At 54.0% G+C, this 19,115-nt stretch overlaps 8 protein-coding genes across 8 annotated transcripts; 4 read left to right on the top strand and 4 right to left on the bottom strand.

The window, feature by feature from the left end:
* Nucleotides 1-659: 659 nt before the first annotated feature.
* On the top strand, nucleotides 660-1,367 carry EV422DRAFT_507204 (uncharacterized protein; the record flags this gene model as incomplete). Its single annotated transcript, XM_053068642.1, has 1 exon — nucleotides 660-1,367. The coding sequence occupies one exon, from the start codon at nucleotides 660-662 to the stop codon at nucleotides 1,365-1,367; it is 708 nt and encodes a 235-aa protein (XP_052924406.1).
* A 116-nt stretch (nucleotides 1,368-1,483) lies between these two features.
* On the bottom strand, nucleotides 1,484-3,757 carry EV422DRAFT_96496 (uncharacterized protein). The gene is made up of 6 exons (XM_053074546.1): nucleotides 3,647-3,757; nucleotides 3,180-3,567; nucleotides 2,619-3,111; nucleotides 2,361-2,554; nucleotides 1,769-2,295; nucleotides 1,484-1,698 (listed from the first exon to the last, which is right to left on the bottom strand). Exons 2-6 carry the CDS (start codon nucleotides 3,529-3,531, stop codon nucleotides 1,600-1,602), a joined length of 1,665 nt encoding a protein of 554 aa, XP_052924405.1. The 5' UTR covers nucleotides 3,532-3,567; nucleotides 3,647-3,757; the 3' UTR covers nucleotides 1,484-1,599.
* EV422DRAFT_96473 (Tsr3 protein) lies at nucleotides 3,664-5,386 on the top strand. Its single transcript, XM_053074545.1, has 4 exons — nucleotides 3,664-4,033; nucleotides 4,112-4,425; nucleotides 4,498-4,660; nucleotides 4,732-5,386. Exons 1-4 carry the CDS (start codon nucleotides 3,936-3,938, stop codon nucleotides 5,255-5,257), a joined length of 1,101 nt encoding a protein of 366 aa, XP_052924404.1. The 5' UTR covers nucleotides 3,664-3,935; the 3' UTR covers nucleotides 5,258-5,386.
* A 128-nt stretch (nucleotides 5,387-5,514) lies between these two features.
* On the bottom strand, nucleotides 5,515-6,988 carry EV422DRAFT_568516 (uncharacterized protein; the record flags this gene model as incomplete). The annotated part of the gene is made up of 2 exons (XM_053072653.1): nucleotides 5,515-6,827; nucleotides 6,919-6,988. The coding sequence occupies 2 exons, from the start codon at nucleotides 6,986-6,988 to the stop codon at nucleotides 5,515-5,517; spliced, it is 1,383 nt and encodes a 460-aa protein (XP_052924403.1).
* An 899-nt stretch (nucleotides 6,989-7,887) lies between these two features.
* Nucleotides 7,888-8,811, top strand: EV422DRAFT_507200 (uncharacterized protein; the record flags this gene model as incomplete). The annotated part of the gene is made up of 2 exons (XM_053068641.1): nucleotides 7,888-8,490; nucleotides 8,572-8,811. The coding sequence occupies 2 exons, from the start codon at nucleotides 7,888-7,890 to the stop codon at nucleotides 8,809-8,811; spliced, it is 843 nt and encodes a 280-aa protein (XP_052924402.1).
* Nucleotides 8,812-9,140: 329 nt separating this feature from the next.
* On the bottom strand, nucleotides 9,141-10,644 carry EV422DRAFT_533413 (mitochondrial glycoprotein). Its single transcript, XM_053070595.1, has 3 exons — nucleotides 10,210-10,644; nucleotides 9,924-10,047; nucleotides 9,141-9,842 (listed from the first exon to the last, which is right to left on the bottom strand). Exons 1-3 carry the CDS (start codon nucleotides 10,551-10,553, stop codon nucleotides 9,519-9,521), a joined length of 792 nt encoding a protein of 263 aa, XP_052924401.1. The 5' UTR covers nucleotides 10,554-10,644; the 3' UTR covers nucleotides 9,141-9,518.
* EV422DRAFT_533412 (armadillo-type protein) lies at nucleotides 10,645-12,406 on the top strand. Its single transcript, XM_053070594.1, has 6 exons — nucleotides 10,645-11,114; nucleotides 11,194-11,350; nucleotides 11,450-11,580; nucleotides 11,647-11,740; nucleotides 11,825-12,078; nucleotides 12,160-12,406. The coding sequence occupies exons 1-6, from the start codon at nucleotides 11,013-11,015 to the stop codon at nucleotides 12,331-12,333; spliced, it is 912 nt and encodes a 303-aa protein (XP_052924400.1). The 5' UTR covers nucleotides 10,645-11,012; the 3' UTR covers nucleotides 12,334-12,406.
* A 1,038-nt stretch (nucleotides 12,407-13,444) lies between these two features.
* On the bottom strand, nucleotides 13,445-17,450 carry EV422DRAFT_497758 (uncharacterized protein; the record flags this gene model as incomplete). The annotated part of the gene is made up of 6 exons (XM_053067967.1): nucleotides 13,445-13,877; nucleotides 13,948-14,480; nucleotides 14,501-14,509; nucleotides 14,895-15,413; nucleotides 15,519-16,089; nucleotides 16,150-17,450. Coding segments are annotated over 6 exons (3,366 nt in total), but the record flags the coding sequence as incomplete, so codon positions are not given.
* Between the last annotated feature and the right edge of the window lie 1,665 nt (nucleotides 17,451-19,115).

Genomic DNA, 19,115 nt, shown 5'->3' with positions numbered 1-19,115 from the left:
GGGGGTCGGCAACTTGAGCCGGTGGCTATGCTCGGAATGATGTGTCCTTGGGGCGTCGTAACCTGATATCTGGCAGCCTACTGTAAGAGCCGTTTTTTTGGCGACGCAGCCTCTCTCAGAGCCTCTCTCGTCAACCGCTGAACATACGCTGACTTTCATTGGCTCCTACTCCAGACGTCTTTCGTCACCCCGCCACCACTTTCGACCCACTACGTTACACCGATCTCTCGCTCTCGAAAATGACTCTGTGGCGTTTCATTGCCCTTCTGGACTCTCTCCTGCCGCCCATTGTGACGAGCTGAAGAAATCTCGCCCATCTATTCGGATTCTATTGGAAACACTCGACCACTCCGGCTTTACAACACAGATTGACAAAGAGCTTCGGGATCTTGTGCAGAACGCCGGAATGGATGCATGTACTGTAAGTCTTGTAAGATTGACCTCTCCGTAGAGCGTCCGTTACTGCCCCACGCGAGGCACGCGAGGTCCAATCGTCCGTTGTGGACAAGCACCGTCTCAGCATCTCGAAGTTGCGGACACCGGGACACTGCAGAGGGCAAGCCTAGAAGACAGAGGCCAACCGCCCCTCTACTCCCGTCCCAGCGTCTGTGGTCCATCCTCGTTAGCCACTCATAGTGTCGTGTTCCAGTGCACCTGCCATGACCGTCTGCCCGAGCGCAACGGGCAGCCCTGCCGAGGAAGGCCCTCTCGGCAGCAACGGTGAGCTAGACATTCGTCGCATTACCATCATGGGCCCTTGTGGGTCCGGTAAGTCAACCCTAGCGGCAAGGCTAGCCTCGGCGCTGGAGGTGCCTGTCCTTCACCTCGACTCCGTGAACTTCAAGCCCTACTGGGTCCAGCGCACACCCGCCGAGTTTCAAGCCCGTCTCGCCAGCGTGCTTCCTTCCACCTCCTCCTCCTCCACCGGCTCCGGACCCCGCTGGGTGATTGATGGCAACTACACTAGCCAGCGCGCCGGATTCTGGCCGCAAACCACCCTCTTCATTTACGTCGATCTGCCGCTACCACTCGTCTCCTGGCGTCTGCTGAAGCGAACAGTATATCGTCTGTGGTCTGGGGAGGCAGCGTTCGGCGTAGAAGGCTGTGTTGAGTCGTTTGGGATGACATTTGCTAGCAAGGGCAGCATCTTGCTGTATTTCGTGCAGGCCTACTTACTAGGGGCAGGAAAACGCGAGAGGGATATGAAGATGGTGGCGGATGAGGTAGGGGCACGGAGGAGTCGAGGAGATGTTGATGTCAAGTCCAACACCCACTCTGCCACCACGAGGTTCCTGATGCTCAAGTCGACCGCGGACGTGGAAAACTGTTTCCAGGTCATCACCGAGGCGTCCAAGAAGCGCATTTGAGAGATGCAGAACAATGTACGCAGACGGACGTCGTGCTGTGAACGAAAGCAAACTGGGGACAGACAAATATCATTATGGAGGGGGCAATTCCCTTCATATTGTAGTTACACCCTTCTCTCTGTACCTACTTCGTTGATCTTTACATGAACAGACTTTCGGTCATATCAGAGAAACCGAAATCACGGAGAACCATTAGAAACGAGAAGGAGACACATGAGGTCTCAATATCAAGCTACGCAAACGCTGCTTTGTTTTCGTTGATGATTCCTTGTATCGCAACTTGAAACTCGGATGTGATGCCGCTCAACCTCAGGTCCAGCTGCGTCACATACTAAACGAAGATGGAAGAGTATTCAGCACGACCGAGCACAATGACCACATTCCCCATTTCCCCAACGTACCTTGTTCTGACTAACGGCATCAAACAACGCTCTCCCGGCCGCATCCTCAATCCCTCCATGCGTATCACCCATCGCTTTCGCATTTGGCTGCGCCTGCGCCTGCGTTTGCCTCGCCGGCTCCACCCCCACCAATCTAGTCCCATCCTTCGAATGGTCCGCATTCCCTAATCGATTACAGCTCAAATCCAGCGACACCAGCGACCGGATATTGTTCTTCAACGCCGTACACACGGGCCCGACGGTAGCAGGGCCCATTTGATTACAACTCAGATCGAGATGTTGCAGCGTCTTGTTGTCTTTCAGTGCGGTGAACAGCGCGGCACTTCCCTTGTCGCCGAAGAAATTCATGCGCAGGGCGAGGGATATTAGCGAGCTGTTCCGGGTTAGGGCGTTGGCGAGGTAGGCGCCGCCTTGGTTTTTGATGTGGTTGTTGCAGAGGCTGAGGCGGGTGAGACGGCATTTGGGTTTGACGAGGACGGTCGCGAGGGCTTGGGCGCCGGTGTCGCCGATGATGTTGTGAGATAGGTCTGTTTGCGATGAATGGAATTCGACGTGATCCTTTCTATAAATAATGCGATACTTGAGAACGTACCTAGAGATTGCAGCGTCTTGTTGTCCACCAGGGCCGCGGCTAAAACTTGGCATCGGTCGTTGTCTATGCCGCTTGCAGTGACTTTGAGATCTCGTAATAGCTTTGAGAGCTTCATCCCTTCTGTCAATGAGACGCAGTCGTTAAGCGTCATGCCAAAGTACTCCCACTCGAACTCTATTCCGCAATCCCGTACGCTACGAAGGTGAATACTGCGTCAGCCCTTCCAAGGCATCAAGCAAGAATGAGTGGTCCACCTACCTGAACGCCAACTCGATGTCCTCCAAATGTTTCAACTTGGCAAAGACAACAGCTAGGTTCATATGATCCTGTGGAACCGCGCTCGGATCCCTCACAGCCTTCTGCAAAGATCCCAGCCCTCCCTTCGTCGCGCCAACCGGCCCATCGCCCTTCTTCACCGGGTACGCAGTCGGACACAACTGCTTCAACTTGAGCTTATGCACATAAGCCGCCGCCAAGTCCAGCTGGGCAAGCACCTCCGCTTCCTTCTCGCTGCCGGGCTGGGGAATATACTCCTCGAGGAGTTTTTGGATGTGCGATTCGAAGAACAGCCGCCGCCAGGAGTTGCCGTGGTCGCGCAGGTTGCAAATCTTGAAGGCTGCGGTGGATTTGCGTTGCCAATAGGCTTCGTCGGGGACTAAGGGCGCTGTGATGCTGAGGGGAAGGTGCACGGAGATGCCAGAAATGACTCTGTCGCGGTACTTGCCGGGGATGCGGGAGAGTATGGGCTGCTCTGGAGGAGGGAGGTCGGAAGTGAGTGGGCCACCCCTTCATTTGTAGTGTAATGTGAGGTACACCTACCTTCGAATCTAGCAACCAATACATCGACGCATAGATCCCGCAGTTTCTTCACCGGGGACAGATTCCACTCCCTGTTCTCGGCTAGCACGCGCCTCTGCGCCTCTTTGCTCTCGGCCTTCTGCGTGTAGCTGGGCTTGGTTGGCTCATACGTCCCCGCTGGCGCGACACCCGTAGTTGTTGGATTGGTTGATGGTGCTTGACCGCCGCCATTGGCAGCTAGCACTGCGTCTGCACCTCCAGCATTAGGTGCTCCTGCAGGTTTCCCTCCAGCTTTAATGTCATCCACTCCAGCCGTGACTACGACGGCCGTCCCTGGTAGCAACGTCGCTGCTGTTGCTGGTGATTCAGCCATGAGGTGCAGCCGCGGGGATTGCCAAAGGTTGCAGCTCTGCTTTTGCCAAACGGAAGAAGTTAGATGGGCATGTTCGTCACTGTTTTGCTTGTTTTCTTAGTGTATGATGGTTCACCTGTGTCGTTTCACCACCCGGTTGATGGAACTCTCCGTCTCCATGGATGTGAAAGCAAGATGCAGAATGACAGGATCAGCGCAAGGGCGGAAAGGAGCGAAAACGCGCGGTCGATTTTTTCGCAGGAGTTCCTTCTGCTCCTTATGCCAATTCCCAACAGACGGTGGAAAAGATTGCGTCAACAGGTCTACTATCTTAATTTATAATACCTCAGCCAGAGTCTGAGTGCAACGACGCAAGGCTAGCAAATCATACTTCAAAGCGAAGTCAATTCAACGACGTCTCCGACATGAAGGGCAAGTCCGCCAAACATCGGCACCATGAGAGGGGCCACCGCAGTGGTGCAGGGAACCAAGACGACCTCGCCTTTGGCCGTCGAAGTGAAGGGTGAGGGGGGAACGCAGTTGGCTCAGAACTGCTTCGAATGCCAAACGAAAATTGATGGCTCCGCCATGTTGTTCACAGGGACGCCCCCACCGCGGACAGTGAAGACTCCACCGCCACCCCCCGCGTCCCCGTCCCCGTCGCAATGTGGGATTTCGACCACTGCGACCCCAAACGCTGCAGCGGACGCAAACTAGCCCGTCTGCAAATGATCAAAACGCTTCGCATCGGGCAAAAGTTCAAGGGAATCGTCATGTCACCCAAGGGCACGCAGTCGGTGTCACCGGCGGATCGGCATATTGTGGAACTGCACGGGGCGTGTGTGGTGGATTGCTCGTGGGCGAGGGTGGATGAGGTGCCGTTCGAGAAGATCAGGAGTCCGCATGAGCGGTTGCGTAAGTGGTTTGCCTTTTTGGAAGTGGTTTCAGGGTGGATTTGAGCACTCACATCTTACGCTTGGGATGCAGTACCGTATCTCATTGCAGCGAATCCCGTGAATTACGGCAAACCCTTCAAGCTGAACTGTGTCGAGGCACTGGCTGCATGCTTCTACATCGTCGGGCTAGAAGAATACGGCCACATCCTCCTCTCAAAGTTCAAATGGGGCAGCGCTTTCTGGAATCTCAACGAGTAAACTCAACTGTGACATCCCACATGCATCACCGAAGAACTCTCACACACTTTACTTTCAAATAAAACAGAGCTCTTTTCAAGAAATACCAACAATGCACAACGTCCACCGATGTCGTCGACTGCCAAAACGCATACATCGCCGAGATCGATAAGGAGTACCGTGACCGCCGCGGGATCAAATCGCACGTTCGGCATGTCGGCGATGACCAGAATGACGAGGAGGAGGAGGAGGAAGATGAAGAGGCTGACAGTGATGATTTGTTGGAAGAGAACCCGAATCATGCTGGGTGGGGACAGGGGCAGAATGATGATGAGGAGGATGAGAGTGAGGAGGATGGTGAGGAGGAGGGTGGCGCTGAAGAGGAAGAAGACGAAAACGATGAAGAGGACGAGGAGGATGAAGAACCTATTTTCGATAAATTGGGGAACACAATCCCACGAAAGGCTGGCAGAACGCAGGCGTTTCCAGTGAGCGATATAGATGATGACGAGGATAGTGAGCCGGAGTTAGTTGATAAGTTTGGAAATTCGATCCCTCGGACGGCTAGGAAGAAGGAGGGTTTGGCGGATGGTGTTTCGAAGTTGAGCATATAGATGCGTGCCGTACGCAGATTTTGTTTTATAGTTTAGGGAGAAGTGTGATATAGTTCTGATGCACGTAGGTTAAAGTGTTCCGTCCGGAAACGAGGTTGTGATAGGAGAATGCAAGGGATTGCAAGAAGCGGTCTATGTACAATAAGTTAAAAAGGGGCATGAGAGGTGATTCAAAAACGAAGCCGAAATCCCTACGCCCGCAAACGTCTATGGTCTACTACAGAGATGAACTCTAGACAACGGAACTTCACGGACATCTACTTCTTGTTCTTCTTCTTCTGCTTTGCTACTTGCTCCCCACCACTCGCGTCAACCACCTCGGCTTCCGCTTTCCGCTTCTTCGTCTTCTGTTTCGGTGCTGGTTCCGCCGTTGATTCTGTTGTCGTTGAGGGGTCGGTGGAGCAGGATGATTTCTTCTTTTCCTTCTTGTCCTTTTTCGACTTCTTTGCTGGTGCATGTATTGCGACCTCAACCTCGCCCTCAACCGAGGCTTCCACCCTCTTCTCCTTTCTCTCCTTCTTCTCCTTCTTCTCCCGCTTCTTCTTGTCCTTTTTCGACTCGGATACTACGCTGGAAGTGTCTGCTAAGGATGGTGATGGTGATGCGCGTTCCTCCTCCGTAGTCGCGGAGGACTTTTTGCCAGACTTGTCCTTCTTTTGCTTATTCGCCTTTTTCTTCCTTGGTGATGGTTCAGCCTCCTCCACCTCAGGAGAGGAAGTTTCGTCTCTGTCTTTCCGCTTCTTCTCTTTCCTTTCCTTCTTCGCCTTTTTCTCGGCCCTCTTTTCGCTTTCCCCTCCCTCTGTACTACTCTTTAGCAGCGTTTCGGTGAAACTCACATCCACTTTCTTCACAAAGGCACTGAGCCCCTGCGACGACGTCAACAATGTAGTGGTAGTCATTGTGGTGTTTTCGGATGCGCCAAGCCCCAACCCTCCCAAAACCGGTGGAGCGTCATAATCGTCCAGATCTTCCTCCACCCTGCTAACCGGTTGTGCAGCAGTGCCTGCTGTAAGATTTGACAGGCCCATCGCAGCCATCTTCTGCGCAAAGTAGTCGTGGACGGTTTTACCGGCAACGGAGAGTAATGGGTCCGCCTGAAGTGGGGTGTTGTAACCCGAGTTTGCGGCGGTGACAGAAGTGGTGGTTGTCTCGCTGACGGCGGTGGATGGAGACGCGGTTTCGGTGGGTTTGACGCCGAGAATCATGCTGAGATCTTTTGCGTCGTAGTTGCTGACGAGTTTATTGCGGAGGAACTTCTTGCGGTGATAGAGCCGTCCGTGGGCCACCGTCGTCCTGGGTTGTTCCTCCACTTCCGTCTCCTCCACCTTCCTCACTTCTGCAACCTCGGTTGTTTCCTCAGCACCGTCGTTTAGCCCTTTGAGCAGAGCGTCGAAAGCACTGTTATTGTCAAGCCAATTGTCCACTGTCCGTCTGTCGGCGCCGATACCGAGGTTGTTTTCCTTCAAACGCACTTTGACGTGGTCGGTATGACCGTCTTCGTTGGCACCGAGACCTTTGCCTTCCGTCCACCCCATCTTCTCCATCATTTTGTGACCGAATTTGTTTTTGTCTAGGAGTAGGATTGCGAGTTAGCTTTTGACGAAACACATTTTGCTTTCCACATGGTGCGAAAAGCGAAGTACTTCTGCCGGGTAGCATACCATCTTTCCAGCCCTTGTTCTGCGGGTCCAGCCCGATACGTTGCTTATTCCTGGGGCCTGCGAGACCCATTATCGCTCTATTACTCAGTGGTGCTGGTACCGCAAGTTTTTGGGTTGAGGCGAAGGAGCACAGAAGAGGAGTATTGAGGATCGAGGGGAAGGAAGCGGAGAAGCGAGCCTGCGCCACACGCCGCACTCGCGAAGAAGTCTGTGCTGGGCGTGTTCTGCAGTTCCTTTCCCGTGACATAACCAGCCGGCCGATCACGAAGGCTGATCCCGCAGCTGCGTTCCCTCTGCGCATTGCGCCCGTTTCAGTCCTTCTTGCTGCGACATTCAGCTCTAACAACGCAGTCTCGCTTCTCACTGCACAACGTTTTGTTCCCTATCATAAGGTATGTCCTCGCTGTATGTGTACTTGGGGCCGGCCTTGGAAGATTACCGCCGAAGGCAGGCAGGCCCCCAGAGGCCCCCAAGTCTTTTTGGACAGCGCGCTTGCCCCAAAAGGAATGGCTCTATGGTCCCTCTGGCTTCAACGCCTTCCTTTCTCACTGTTTCCTGGCTCGTCCTTATCACTCAGTTCCAGTGTTCCTGGTGTAGTAACCAAAGCGCTCTCCCAGGACTAGTCTTGTTTACCTGCCCAATATTCAGTTGCGACCGGTCCTCGCGTCTCGTGCGCACGTTGTTTGGAGAGTTTGCCTCGGCCTTGTTGCGCGTTGAACCCCACCCGCACAAGCCGCAATTCTTATCCGTTCCGCAGAATACCCTGCACCTCCACCAATCTTGACAGTTGCAGAGTCTGTTATCCCCACCACCAGACCCCTTTCCCTTTGGCCATCCCGCAACGGGAAAGGACAGAACGAACCCCGGACTTCAACACGACAGCACGCCCGTAATTTTCGCGTCTCGGAAAGCCTATAAGAACGACCATATACCCACACTCGCGGAACACCTAGCGCCGTCTCCCTCACAATGGAGCCCATGGACCTCACCCTCCCCTTCGGCCCTGAGAATGAGCGTTCCCGTACCTGGAAGCTAGACGAAAACAAACGCGAACAAGCCCGCTCGCTCGCCAGCCGTCTCGGCATCAGCTACGGCCCCGGCGGCTTGGTCTCCTCTCCCGCCAGGAACCGCCCCAATCACACCACCCACCCTGAAGAATACCGCATGGCCGTCGAAGCGCTCCGCAACGCCGGTGGCCGTGACGCTGTCAACCCGGACGACATCACCGCGCGCAAAATGGCCTGCACCCAAGGCAGCCCAGAAAGCACGTTCCTCAACATCCTCGCCGAGCTCGCCGGGTTCTTGATATTCGACCTGCCTGACGGTCAGGGCGGGTTCGTGATTATCGACCCGAAGCATGAACGGACGACCGCGTGGCATCCGCAGAGGAGTACGAGGGAAGCGGCTTGCGTGTGCGGGAGCCTGGTACTACGAGAGTCGAAAAGGAAGGGGTTGAAGGATGTCGATGGTCTGGCGGACGCGTTGAACTCCATGGCGATCGATCAGGAGACCGGCCTGATGAAGAATTTGGAGGCCGCTTTTGGACATATCGATCTTGGTGTAAATGACAAGGTTCGTTTGTCAGATGCGTTAATTGCTTGTTGTATTCGCAGCCTCGTTCTGACTCTCTTATCCTCCTCCTTCCACCTCCAGCCACCACAACCCGACGAAGTAGAAGTAATAAACCTCACCCAAGTCGACCTCCCCTCCCTCTCGTCCACCCCACAGTGGCTCTCCTTCCCCCACATCGCCGGCGCCGCCGATTCCGCGGAACCCGAATCGGAATCTTGGAACCTCCATCCTCACCACAATCTCCGCCAACAGCAGCAGCAGCAGCGCGGCAGGGGAGATATGGATGATGATGACATGGACGATTATGAGGACTCTTTGTAAATGCGTATTGCATGGGGATACGGGGAGCTGGGGAGAGAATATTGCGATTGGGGAAGTTCCTGTCTTGTGGCGGCGGATATGAGTCGGGGGGCGCAAAAACAGAATCGGGAAAAGGTGTTAGGGAGTCATTATGCCAGCGCACATCGTATGTGTCTTTTCTTTTTGCCGTCGTCTTAGCATGCGTTGGGGGCTGCAAAACAAATCAGAGTTTTGCGTCCTACCCCGACAGCTTGATATTTTGGATATAACAAAATGAGAAAAAGTTCAGGTTTGCGAGGACCAAATTCTGCAGTGTGACTGTCCATCCAAGGCCTCTGTAAGGTTCACTAGCCAGCCGTTCATTCCAGAGAAAATTTCATCTAATGTACATGATAATGAATATTGAACACGAGTGCAAGAAAATACAAATAAAAAAGAGGCCCACCGGAGTGGGGGAGAGGTTGTTGCTACCCTACTAGGCTAGAATACATCTATGTGGCAGTTTGATGGAAGGTACGGGAGGGAGCTGTCCGACCAATGACAGCCTTAATTGAGGGCGGTAGCGGTGTAGGGATGTGCGAAGGCTGGAATTGATGAGGATTCTCCCGCCTGGCTGTGGGTTGCAGTGCAGAGCGGTCATCCAGCAGTGGTTACGATTACTGGCCATGATCCCCAGCGCTCGGTACTCAACAAGGAAAGCGGTCCGCACGAAGAGCAAGATTGTCCGTCTACTCCTTCAAGAACTTGGACACATTCTCCAACCAAGCCTGGTACTCCCGCTGCTCCTTGTACTGCACATACTCCGGAATGAACGTGGCCAGCTGGTCCTTGATCCCACGCTCCTCGAGGTACGCGTGGAACTGGTCCTGCACGCCTTCGTCGAGATCGCCAAAGATGGGGCCGGCGTAGTTGCTGCGACGGAGCCAGTCGCCTTGTGCGGTCTCGTCGTGGGCGAGCTGGGTGGAGGGGAGGAAGGAGGCTTCTTCGATGAAGAAGGCGCCGTCGGTGATGGAGGCGGTAATATCGAGGGCGCCGGCGGAGGGGTTGGAGGGCTAGTGGGGTTGATATAGGTAGGTTAGGTTGTGTTTGACAGAGGTAGGAGGTTGGAGATGCTGACTGAGAGTTTGATTTACCTTCTCGATGATGATAGAGACAGTGACGGGCAGACTGCGGTCCGCGTCCTCTTCTGCTCCTTCTTCGGGTAGGTCCAGCTCGTCAGCCTCTACGAGCGCATCTGTGTTGAAAAGAATTGTGATTCTAATGATGCGATGGAGAGAGATCGAAAGTCAGTCGTCCGTCGATTGCATGATCTTGACCGGTCGTGTCATGTGTCTGCCACAACGACATGATTACCCAGGCGCACAAACGCAAGACCCGATCTTTCCGTCCCGTCCCCGAGCAGCAGAGTCCCCTACTTACTTCTCATCGTTGAAAGTCCGCACAAGCTTGATCTCCTTGCTGCCGGCAACATCCTTGACAGCCCATTCCTTGTTGTTCTGCTTAAACTCCTGCAAGAACTCCGGGGCGGCTGCGTCCTCAGGGTTCTCCGTCTTCTCGTGCTCGAGCTCCCTGTTCAGAATTTTGCTGAGGGACTGGGCTTCAGGGCTGGTTGCCGCGAAGGCGGAAGGCGTGGAGGAGAATGGGCGCAGGGAGGCCGAGACGACGGCGGGGCGGACAAGGGCGGCTGCTGCGACTGAGCGGGCGAGGAGGGGGCGGGTGAGGGCGGCGGCGGAGACCGTGCGGGTGATGGCGCGGAAGAGCATGGTGAATGTTGCTGTTGGTTGTGGGAGATCTGCGACGGTTTGGTGAGGGACTGGGGGTAGGAAAATGTCAACAAGTTGGGACCTTCTTTGCCAGCGAACTTCCGAGATGCAACGAAGGCTTTTTTCGCGAGAGACTCCAGCGAGACCGGAGAGCGCGTCCGAAAACGGGGTTTGTTCGAACGGGTATTAATCCATTCCATTCCTTCTCCGGCTTTCGCTGCAACTCCGTAGTGATCTCTGGTCTTCTTACCCCCCGACATTGACTCCCAAAAAAACCCCTACAAAAGCAAGCCTCCTCAAACCAAGAAGTCTGGTCGTCAGGAACTTCCACTTCCGTCCTCCTGGAATAGAGCTACCGATCTCCAATAAAACCGTTTTTCTAAGACTGCTTTCACACTCGAGGAGTTTCGGGGCTACAACCAACAAACTGCACGAAAACTCAAGAACCAAGTACGAGTCATGTCTGGACGAGGAACCATTAGCTCGTCGGAACTCTTGCAATGGGGAACGGCCCACATGACACCAGGTTCCGAGCCGCCCGCAGCTCCTAGAGAGCCGATAGTACGTGAGAGAACGAAGCTTCTTCCACTCAGTACTTCCATGCCCAAAGAACAACCACTCACCTTTACTCCGCTCTTAGGACCCGAAATGGTTGGAAGTGATCATGGGAAAGGAGGACGCCGCTCGCATGAAGGATTGCATGGAGATTATACAAGCCACCGACAAAAGTTTGGACGAGAAGGAGGGGGCTTTTGATGAACTGGAGATGTTGGTGGAATCTTTAGATAACGCTAACGGTGAGCAGGGAACTTGGGATGGGGTATGTCGTTTTCGGGGGCGCGGGATCGGGTTGAAATCGAAACTAATCACTGGCGATGTTCTTGCACCGAAATCAGATCTGAGACCATTGAAGCTCTGGCAACCACTCATTGACATTGCCACTACAAGCGACGAGGCTAAGTTGAGGATGTACGCAGCCTGGGTAATGGGCACGGCTGTACAGAACAACAAGAAGGCCCAGGATGATGTAAGTTCAATGTGACCCACACTTTCTCTCTTATCGCGTACATGACTGACTCCTTTTTCCATGTAGTTCCTTGCCGCTGGTGGTTTGGAGCACATGTTGCTGTTGGTATCGTCGTTCCCAGACTCGTCTGTGCGCGACAAGGCATTCTACTGCGTGACAAGTGAGTATGACCTTCAATCGTCGTGGCCTGCAGCGATCAATACCGGGTCGTGTAGACTTACCCTCCGGACTCTCTCCCTCCTAGGCGCCGTCCGCAACAATCCCCAAGCCCTCGAAACCTTCATGGAGAAGAACGGCATCGCCTCCATTGTGACCGTCGGTCTGGACGGTGATACGCGGTTACTGAAGCGCGCCATGTTCTTCATCCGCTCGCTGGTCGAAGATGAGAACCCCGCTGAAGCGACCCGCGCCGCCCAGGCCGCCAAGGACAACGGCGTACCCGATATGGCTGCCGACCTTATCCTAGCGGATATTAGCGATATGGACCTTGTTGAGAAGGTACGTTTGTCTAACTCGATCCCTTTCCTTGTCGGCCCGAGGTTCTTCATGCTAACAACCCCTCTCCCTCGATTGTCGCAGTGTTTACAACTCCTGACCGCCTTTGCAAAGTCCCATCCCAAGGTCATCACCGCTGACCTCCGCACCAAGCTCACCGCACAAGTCCTACCCGCTCTGGAAGCACACGCGAAATCGGATACCTCCGAAGAACCTTTATGGAAGGAGTACCGCGATGAATTGCAGCGGAGCTTGTAAGATATTCGAAACCACGCATACTGTATCTATCTCAATTATGATGTGAATATATTTATCGTATTTTTTGGACGGGGTTCTAACGGTTGAATGAAGCTTGACTTTCTTTCGCACGATGAGGGCTGTCCCGTGAGACGGGGTAGTTTCTGCACTTGGTCTGATCCGATGCAAAAGGTGAAACACACGCAGAACGGATAGGGCATATGAATATGAAGATTCGTAAAGCTATGCCGTAGACCAGAATTGAGGCATTGTGAAGGCATCATCGGGACAGGGACCAAAACCAATCTGTTTATGTACGAAGTATGGGTACATGCTGCAAACGTGGGGAGGACAAAAAATATATACAAGAAAAAAGGGCAGACAACGACGGTTCGCAAGCCAGGTAAAGGAAAGGCGAATCCCCTTTGCAGACGCTTCTCTAAAATTATATACTTGGCGACAAGATCAGAGCAAACGAGCGTTACGTTGGGTGAGGAGTCAGGGTATCAGATACCACAATCGGGCCCACGTCAGGGTTGCGCGACGGTTCGGTATGAGTATGGGTATCCGGAGCCGCCGGCGCGCCGTGCGCCGCGGAGGGGTGCTCGTGTTTGTCTCCATGTCCAGCCATGCCGCTCTGGTCCCTCAACCCTTCTTTCCCAAACACTCGGCCGACATGCCCCGCGCCTTGCGGGTCGTCGATGGAGGATGGGGATCCAGTAACGCTTTGTGCCTTCGGGGACGTATTTGCCGTGGTGTTACCTGCCATGCTAGGGAAGTAACTGTCGGTGACGCCGCTGCCGGCGCTCGTAGATGACCCAGGAGAGCTTTCGTCCAGACCGCTGCGCGCCGCCCACGACGGGCCGTGCTCGGACTGCGGGCTGCGAGCCGGGATGAACACGGGCTGGGAGGCTTCGTAGGCTTCGAATCCGCTGAATCCTGTGCTGGTGCGGTTGCCGCCGGTTGAAGGTGCCCCGCCTGAGGATCGTGTCTGCGTGCTTGGATGCCCGCCGGATCGGTGTGTCCAGGCGCTCTCCCCGTTGGCACTGGCGGTGCGTGCTCGTGCGTTTTCGGCGGCTTCCTTGTGCTCGTCCATGATCGCATTGACGAGCGTTAGGTCCGTGTCATCGACGTCCTTAACCCAGGAGTGCTCGAGAAGCTCCTTGGCCGAGGGTCGCTGCGACGCGGGCCTCGTAAAGCACTTTGTCAAGAAATCAATCCCCTCCTCGCTCAGCTCGTGAGGCTCGGGCAATGGGGGCATCTTGTTCGCAATTCCGATATGGTACATGACAGCCCACTCGTTGTCCAGCCCGCTCCACGGTTTGCGTCCCGTGACCATTTCCAGCACACAACATCCCATGGACCAGATGTCCTGAGCCCCATGTCGTCCCAGGCTTTCGCCTGTGATGACTTCCGGAGCGATGTAATGCGGAGTGCCGACCAGAGTGTTGGCTTCGCCGTTCACGACGACGGTTTTTTGCGTTTTGTAGATTTTGGAAGCGCCAAAATCAACGTACTTTATCTGACCCTCTTGGCCGAGAAGTGTATTTGCAGGTTTGATATCTCTGAGGAATCAAACGAAAAGATGAGTCTGGTTGCGTTCGTAGGGCCGCATGCAAACGAGCGAAAACCCACCTGTGCACTATCCCCTTGTTGTGCAGGTATTCAACACCTCTTAACAGCTGCTTCGCATAAACTTTCGTCGCTCGTTCATCGTTGAACCGACCTCCGTGGTCAATCAACTGCGCAATCGACTGCGGGCAGTATTCCATGAATATGTACAGTTTGTCGCGATGCACCTCGACGCCATAGTACTCAATGATGTTGGGATGATGCAATAACTGTAACACATTCATCTCGTCCTTGATGGCGCGTTGCACAGTCTCGAGGGACGTAACGTCGGTGAACCGAATCTCCTTGACGGCCATAAGATCCGCCGTCTCGAGATTGATAGCCATGTAAACGGAACCGAATGAACCACCGCCGAGGAATTTGCCCTGCTGCCATCTGAACGAGATCGAACTGGAAGTCGACGCTAAATAGCTCAGGTTCCTGTCGACGATGTTGCTGCTGTCGAGGACTTTGCCGATCATCCTGTTTGTCAATTGACGCATTTCACGGTCCTCTTCGAGTTTCTCGATGGCGGACATCCATGCGCCTTGTTTTCGCTGCATGTAGGTGTCGCCACGATGACCCCCTGACGGCATCTTGGTGGGCACAGCAGGCAAAGGTAGGTCGTGGCTCATTGGAGGCGTCTTCGTGATAGTTGGGATCGCTCCTTTTAGCGGCGAGGAGGAAGCCGACGATGCGGTCGACGGTGGATTTGTTGTCGAGCTGGGAGTTTGCAGCTGCGATTTCGGGGACGCCTTGCCGCCGTTGGTGTTTTCGTCAGTCTTCTTCCGTTGTGGGGGAGGTTTAGATGCCGTTACTGCTTCTGATTTCGGACTCGTTATCGAGATTTTCGGCTTGTCCCCGTCAGAGCCCTCTCCTCCCGCATTGGACTCCCGATCGCTATCCCCGTCATTTTCGATCTTCAAAGCGGAGACTTCTGCCCGGTTGAGATCCATCGGGGAGCGATTAACAGCAGCGCCTGCAAGGTTCATGTCTGAGCCCTTACTGGAATCAGCAGACTTTGGTGCAGCTTCCGGTGGGTGGGGCGAGGATAGTTTCGATGCGCTACGGGCGGCGTTTGCGACAAGGGCATTTACGGCCTCCTCCGGGGTTGTGGCGGTCACGCCGGCAATGCTGATACTCCCGCCTTGCTCGAAACCCTTAATGAGGACGCGCATACATCTTCCAACTCCACGCTTCAATTCCTCAAACTCGTCATCTGCAAGGAGATAAATCGTAGTACCGCTGGTGGCATTCATAGCGAAATACAAGGCCCGCAGGTTCCACTTGAAAGTCTTGTGCTGAACGCTAGCAGCTGGTAGCGAGCAGTTCGCAGCACAAAAGTCGACCCAATCCACTGAGAGTTTGACCAAATTCTTCATCATGAAGTCGTACTTCTTGCGATTGCCAACGTATTTTAGCGCTTTCAGCCCGAATCCAGAAGCAAACGTGAACATGTCTTCAATGAGGTCCGCAGCCGTATGAACGCCCTCTGCCGTTGCATTCGCGTCGTTGCTGACATTGAGACTCGACGTCGAAGTGCGTTCCGTCGCCAGAGGTCCGTTGATGGCCGGACTTCCACCGCCCGCGGTCACCCGGTTGATGGCATCCCGGACGGTTTTGACACTGCTGATAATCCCTTCCGTCAATGTCACCAGTGCGCCCTTGGTATTCTTCAACGCATCGTGTACGCTTTGAACGTGCGCACGACGCAATTTGACGGCCTTCACTTTGCAGTTGATGTTTTCTTCGAACAGCGTCTTGCAAACATCAAGATGCTCTAACGTGTCGGCGACTAATCGGAACCGATCCGACTTCAGGGATATCGGTCGGATCTGCTTGCCAATGCGGACGTGCATCGAGCGTCCCTGCCAATTCATCCCCGATGATCCTCTGACACGATCGCTAACGGGCAATATTATGATGTACCCTTTGCCGATGGACGAAGGGAACGGTTCATATCGGGCGAAGCATCCTCTGAGCAATCTGGACACGCATTCTGGTCGATTGTGCAACGAGGGCGATGCCAGAATGTACAGGCCTTGATTGGCGTATGCGTCTGTTCGCACTAGCGAGTATCCGGCATGTAGGAAGTTGCGCAGGAGGACTGGCGATGGCACGTCCGAGGTATATTCGGCAGCATTCTCGAATTCTCGGACAAGCATCCTGGGAGTGACGTTAGTAAACGCGGACCAGCCTCAGCAGACGCACGTGATATCCACTCACTTTTGGAATTGGAGCAACTTGCCAGCGCGACTTTTCACGTTGTCCCACATTCTCGCATACCACTTCACAAGACCACTACCGCCCATCGCAAAGTTCCCATCCGCTACGCAAGGGTCCCCAAGCCCGTCCATTCCCTTCTGCAGGTAATTCAAGACTTTCCTCAGGAGTTCCGCCTCGAGTTGACAGAATTGTACGGCGGTCTCCACGTCTCCGCCCTGAATGAAGAAGCAGAGATTGGACATGAAGTTCCACTCATTCTCCAACATCTCCGCCTCCTTAAAGAATGAGGTGTCCGTCGTCGACTTTAGTCGCCAGTTGAGGAGTGTGAAGTAGCATTTTAGGGATTTCAACAGAATCACATCGTATGACGGACTCAAACTGTTGGCTAAACTCCAACCGTCGGCACGGGTGTCCAAGTCCTCACATTCGTGCTTGATCCTAACCGCCAACTGCAAGCTGACTCCGAAAGACTCTATGAGATCGTCCAGCACAGTTCCACTGTGCTTTGTGGCTGTCTGACTATGCGTCTCCACCTGCACTTTCAGAATTTCCTCCATCAAGTTGGAAGGGAAAGAAGCCAGTTGTTGTAGCTCGTTGATGTATGTCGGCAGCTGCATCTTTTTGAAGACGAGCGCGTTTTCAATCATCCCAGCTTTCGATTTCGCTAGCAGACCGCGTAAGAAAGCCATGATCTGAATCTCGAACGTTTTCTTTATTCCGTCTTTCAGAATCCGCTCGATGAAGGTCGTTTCGATACGCTTATCAGGGGAAAGAGGATGCTGAGATCGGGAGATCAGCAGATCCTCACTTCCCGCCCAATTCTTGAGAACTTTCAGCTGAGATCGGAGCGAGTTGCTGATGGTCAACCAGGAGTTTAGAGCTTCCATCTTATGTTGAAACGGCGAGCCAGCATACAGGGGCTTATCCAAGATCAGGGCGTTCCGCGACGGGTACAGCGACTCGATCTTATCAACCTTCGTCAAGATGTCGACGACCTGATCGTACGGTGACTTGGGAGAATCCTTCTGCACCTCAAACTTCAGCACCTCGTCGAGAACAGCCTCAGCGTCGACTCGTCTTTCATCAATCCTCTGCCTTTCTTCAGGTACTGATCGTCCCCGAAGGTATGCCCTGATCCCTAACCAGGTCTGATATCGCTGATCTAATTGTTGCTTTTGCGTCAATGTTCCGCTAATCCGGCGCTGTTCTGACCGAATGACTTCCCCCTGCAGCACGGATGCTAGCATCGTTTGCCACTGAGATCTTTCCCTGTTCACGGGCGATGAGGGCACATCCAGCATGTGTTCAGCTCTGAAGGTATCACTGTCTCGCCTCGAGAGCTGTGGCGTATTGCGTCGATCGAGATTCGGACGTTGGGACAGATTTGGCCGTGGCGGTACGGGTGGCGCGACACGTTGCGTAGAGTTGTTCGAAGCGATCTTGCTTGACCGTCGGTTAGCGGTGGGAACACCTCGATCAGCTTTGGTTGGCGTTGAAGGCGGTGCTGCGTCAGCTTCTTCCAGAGCCGCCTGATCTTCCTCGCTCGATAAGGATTCTCCCCGAAAGCTCTCTTTTGGTTCCAGACCGAACCCCTTTGCCATCTCCAGAACTTGCGACTTTTTCAGCGCGGGTCGTGGCATCTGGTCTACGTTGGTAGTCTCATTACTGCTGGAATCACTTCCAGAGAGTGAACTGACTTTCTTGGCAGGAGCGACCGTGGATAATCCGGTGGGAAACTTAAGAACCTTATTGGGACGTGGGGAAGCGTAAACGTAGACTGTCCCAGACGAAGACTGCTCGTGAAGAGAGGGCCGCTGCAGGACAGGCGAAGAAGTCATCGGCGCGTCACTTTTGGCTGACGGGCTTTGCCCATGTGCAGGCTTGGCACCCGGTTCCGCCGTGTTCGTTGTATCATGGACTCCCGACGGACGTCGGGACAAGACGATATCCTCCCCATCATCCTGATTGGCGCTCGCAGCTACGGAAGACGGATGATACGTGTTGAATCGCTTCATGGACGGACGGGCGGCGGTACGGATGTCGGGCCGTGTCCGCCTTTTCAAAGGTCGATCAACTTCCATTTCCGCCGCAGCCGGTTCGCTCGCGGCCCGCCTGATGTTAGGTCTATCTTTCGGAATCACGTACTGCCCGTTCTCATCCAAACTGCAGTGACAACAATATTGACACACATTCTGCACTGCGAAACTGAACACTTGAAATGCGAGATACATACCGTACTACTTCGAAGCCGGACGGCTCAAGCATCTGCTTCGTGAAAATGCACTGCCAGATATACGAGTCAATCAAAACAGGAAGCCCCCTGACCAAAGCATTCTCTATGAGTTCAGATATCAATGCGTTCTCGCTGCTTTGAAGGTTGTGTATTATCGAGGTCATATCGGTCGAGTGGCTGACGAGGAGATGTGTCGTCTGGCGTAACACCGACATCAATCAATTAGCCGAAAGGAAGAGCGCCGCGATTGAAACAATGACTCACCTTCTCGGTCGAAGCATTAAGCTCAACTTGACCGCCATATGCGCGTATGGTATCGACGAGATCACTCATTTGCGCCGACGACGGGAATGCCAAACAAAAGCATTTGCCTTTGAAGAGCGAAGCAGACACGATGGTTGAGGGACGACGATGGTACTGAGTTGGGTTGTCTATCGACGCATATTCGCCCCGATGAGACGAGCGGCCCTGGTCGGTGGGAGATCGGGATCGGCTTTTAGGCGACGCGGACCTTGGCACTCGAGTCTTGTCCGCAAAGGCTGGCCTCCTCGCAGACATTTTCGGTAGTGCTTGCTTTACGTCCTAACCTCCTACAGTAGCTGCAAAGGGATGGTGCTCAACTCGTTGTGGAAGTGTTGCCACGGGTATGCCAGATACGTCCGTTGCCAGACAGATGGCGTAGGGAGTGATTACGCAGCGAGGACACTCAGCATGCCAAGGTTGCGATAAGTTG

The sequence above is a fragment of the Fimicolochytrium jonesii genome (genome assembly GCF_025526975.1).
Source record: "Fimicolochytrium jonesii strain JEL569 chromosome Unknown EV422scaffold_16, whole genome shotgun sequence".
In the NCBI taxonomy this organism is placed as follows: domain Eukaryota; kingdom Fungi; phylum Chytridiomycota; class Chytridiomycetes; order Spizellomycetales; family Powellomycetaceae; genus Fimicolochytrium; species Fimicolochytrium jonesii.
Note: the sequence above shows the minus strand (reverse complement) of the source record. Positions and strands in the feature narration are given on the sequence as shown.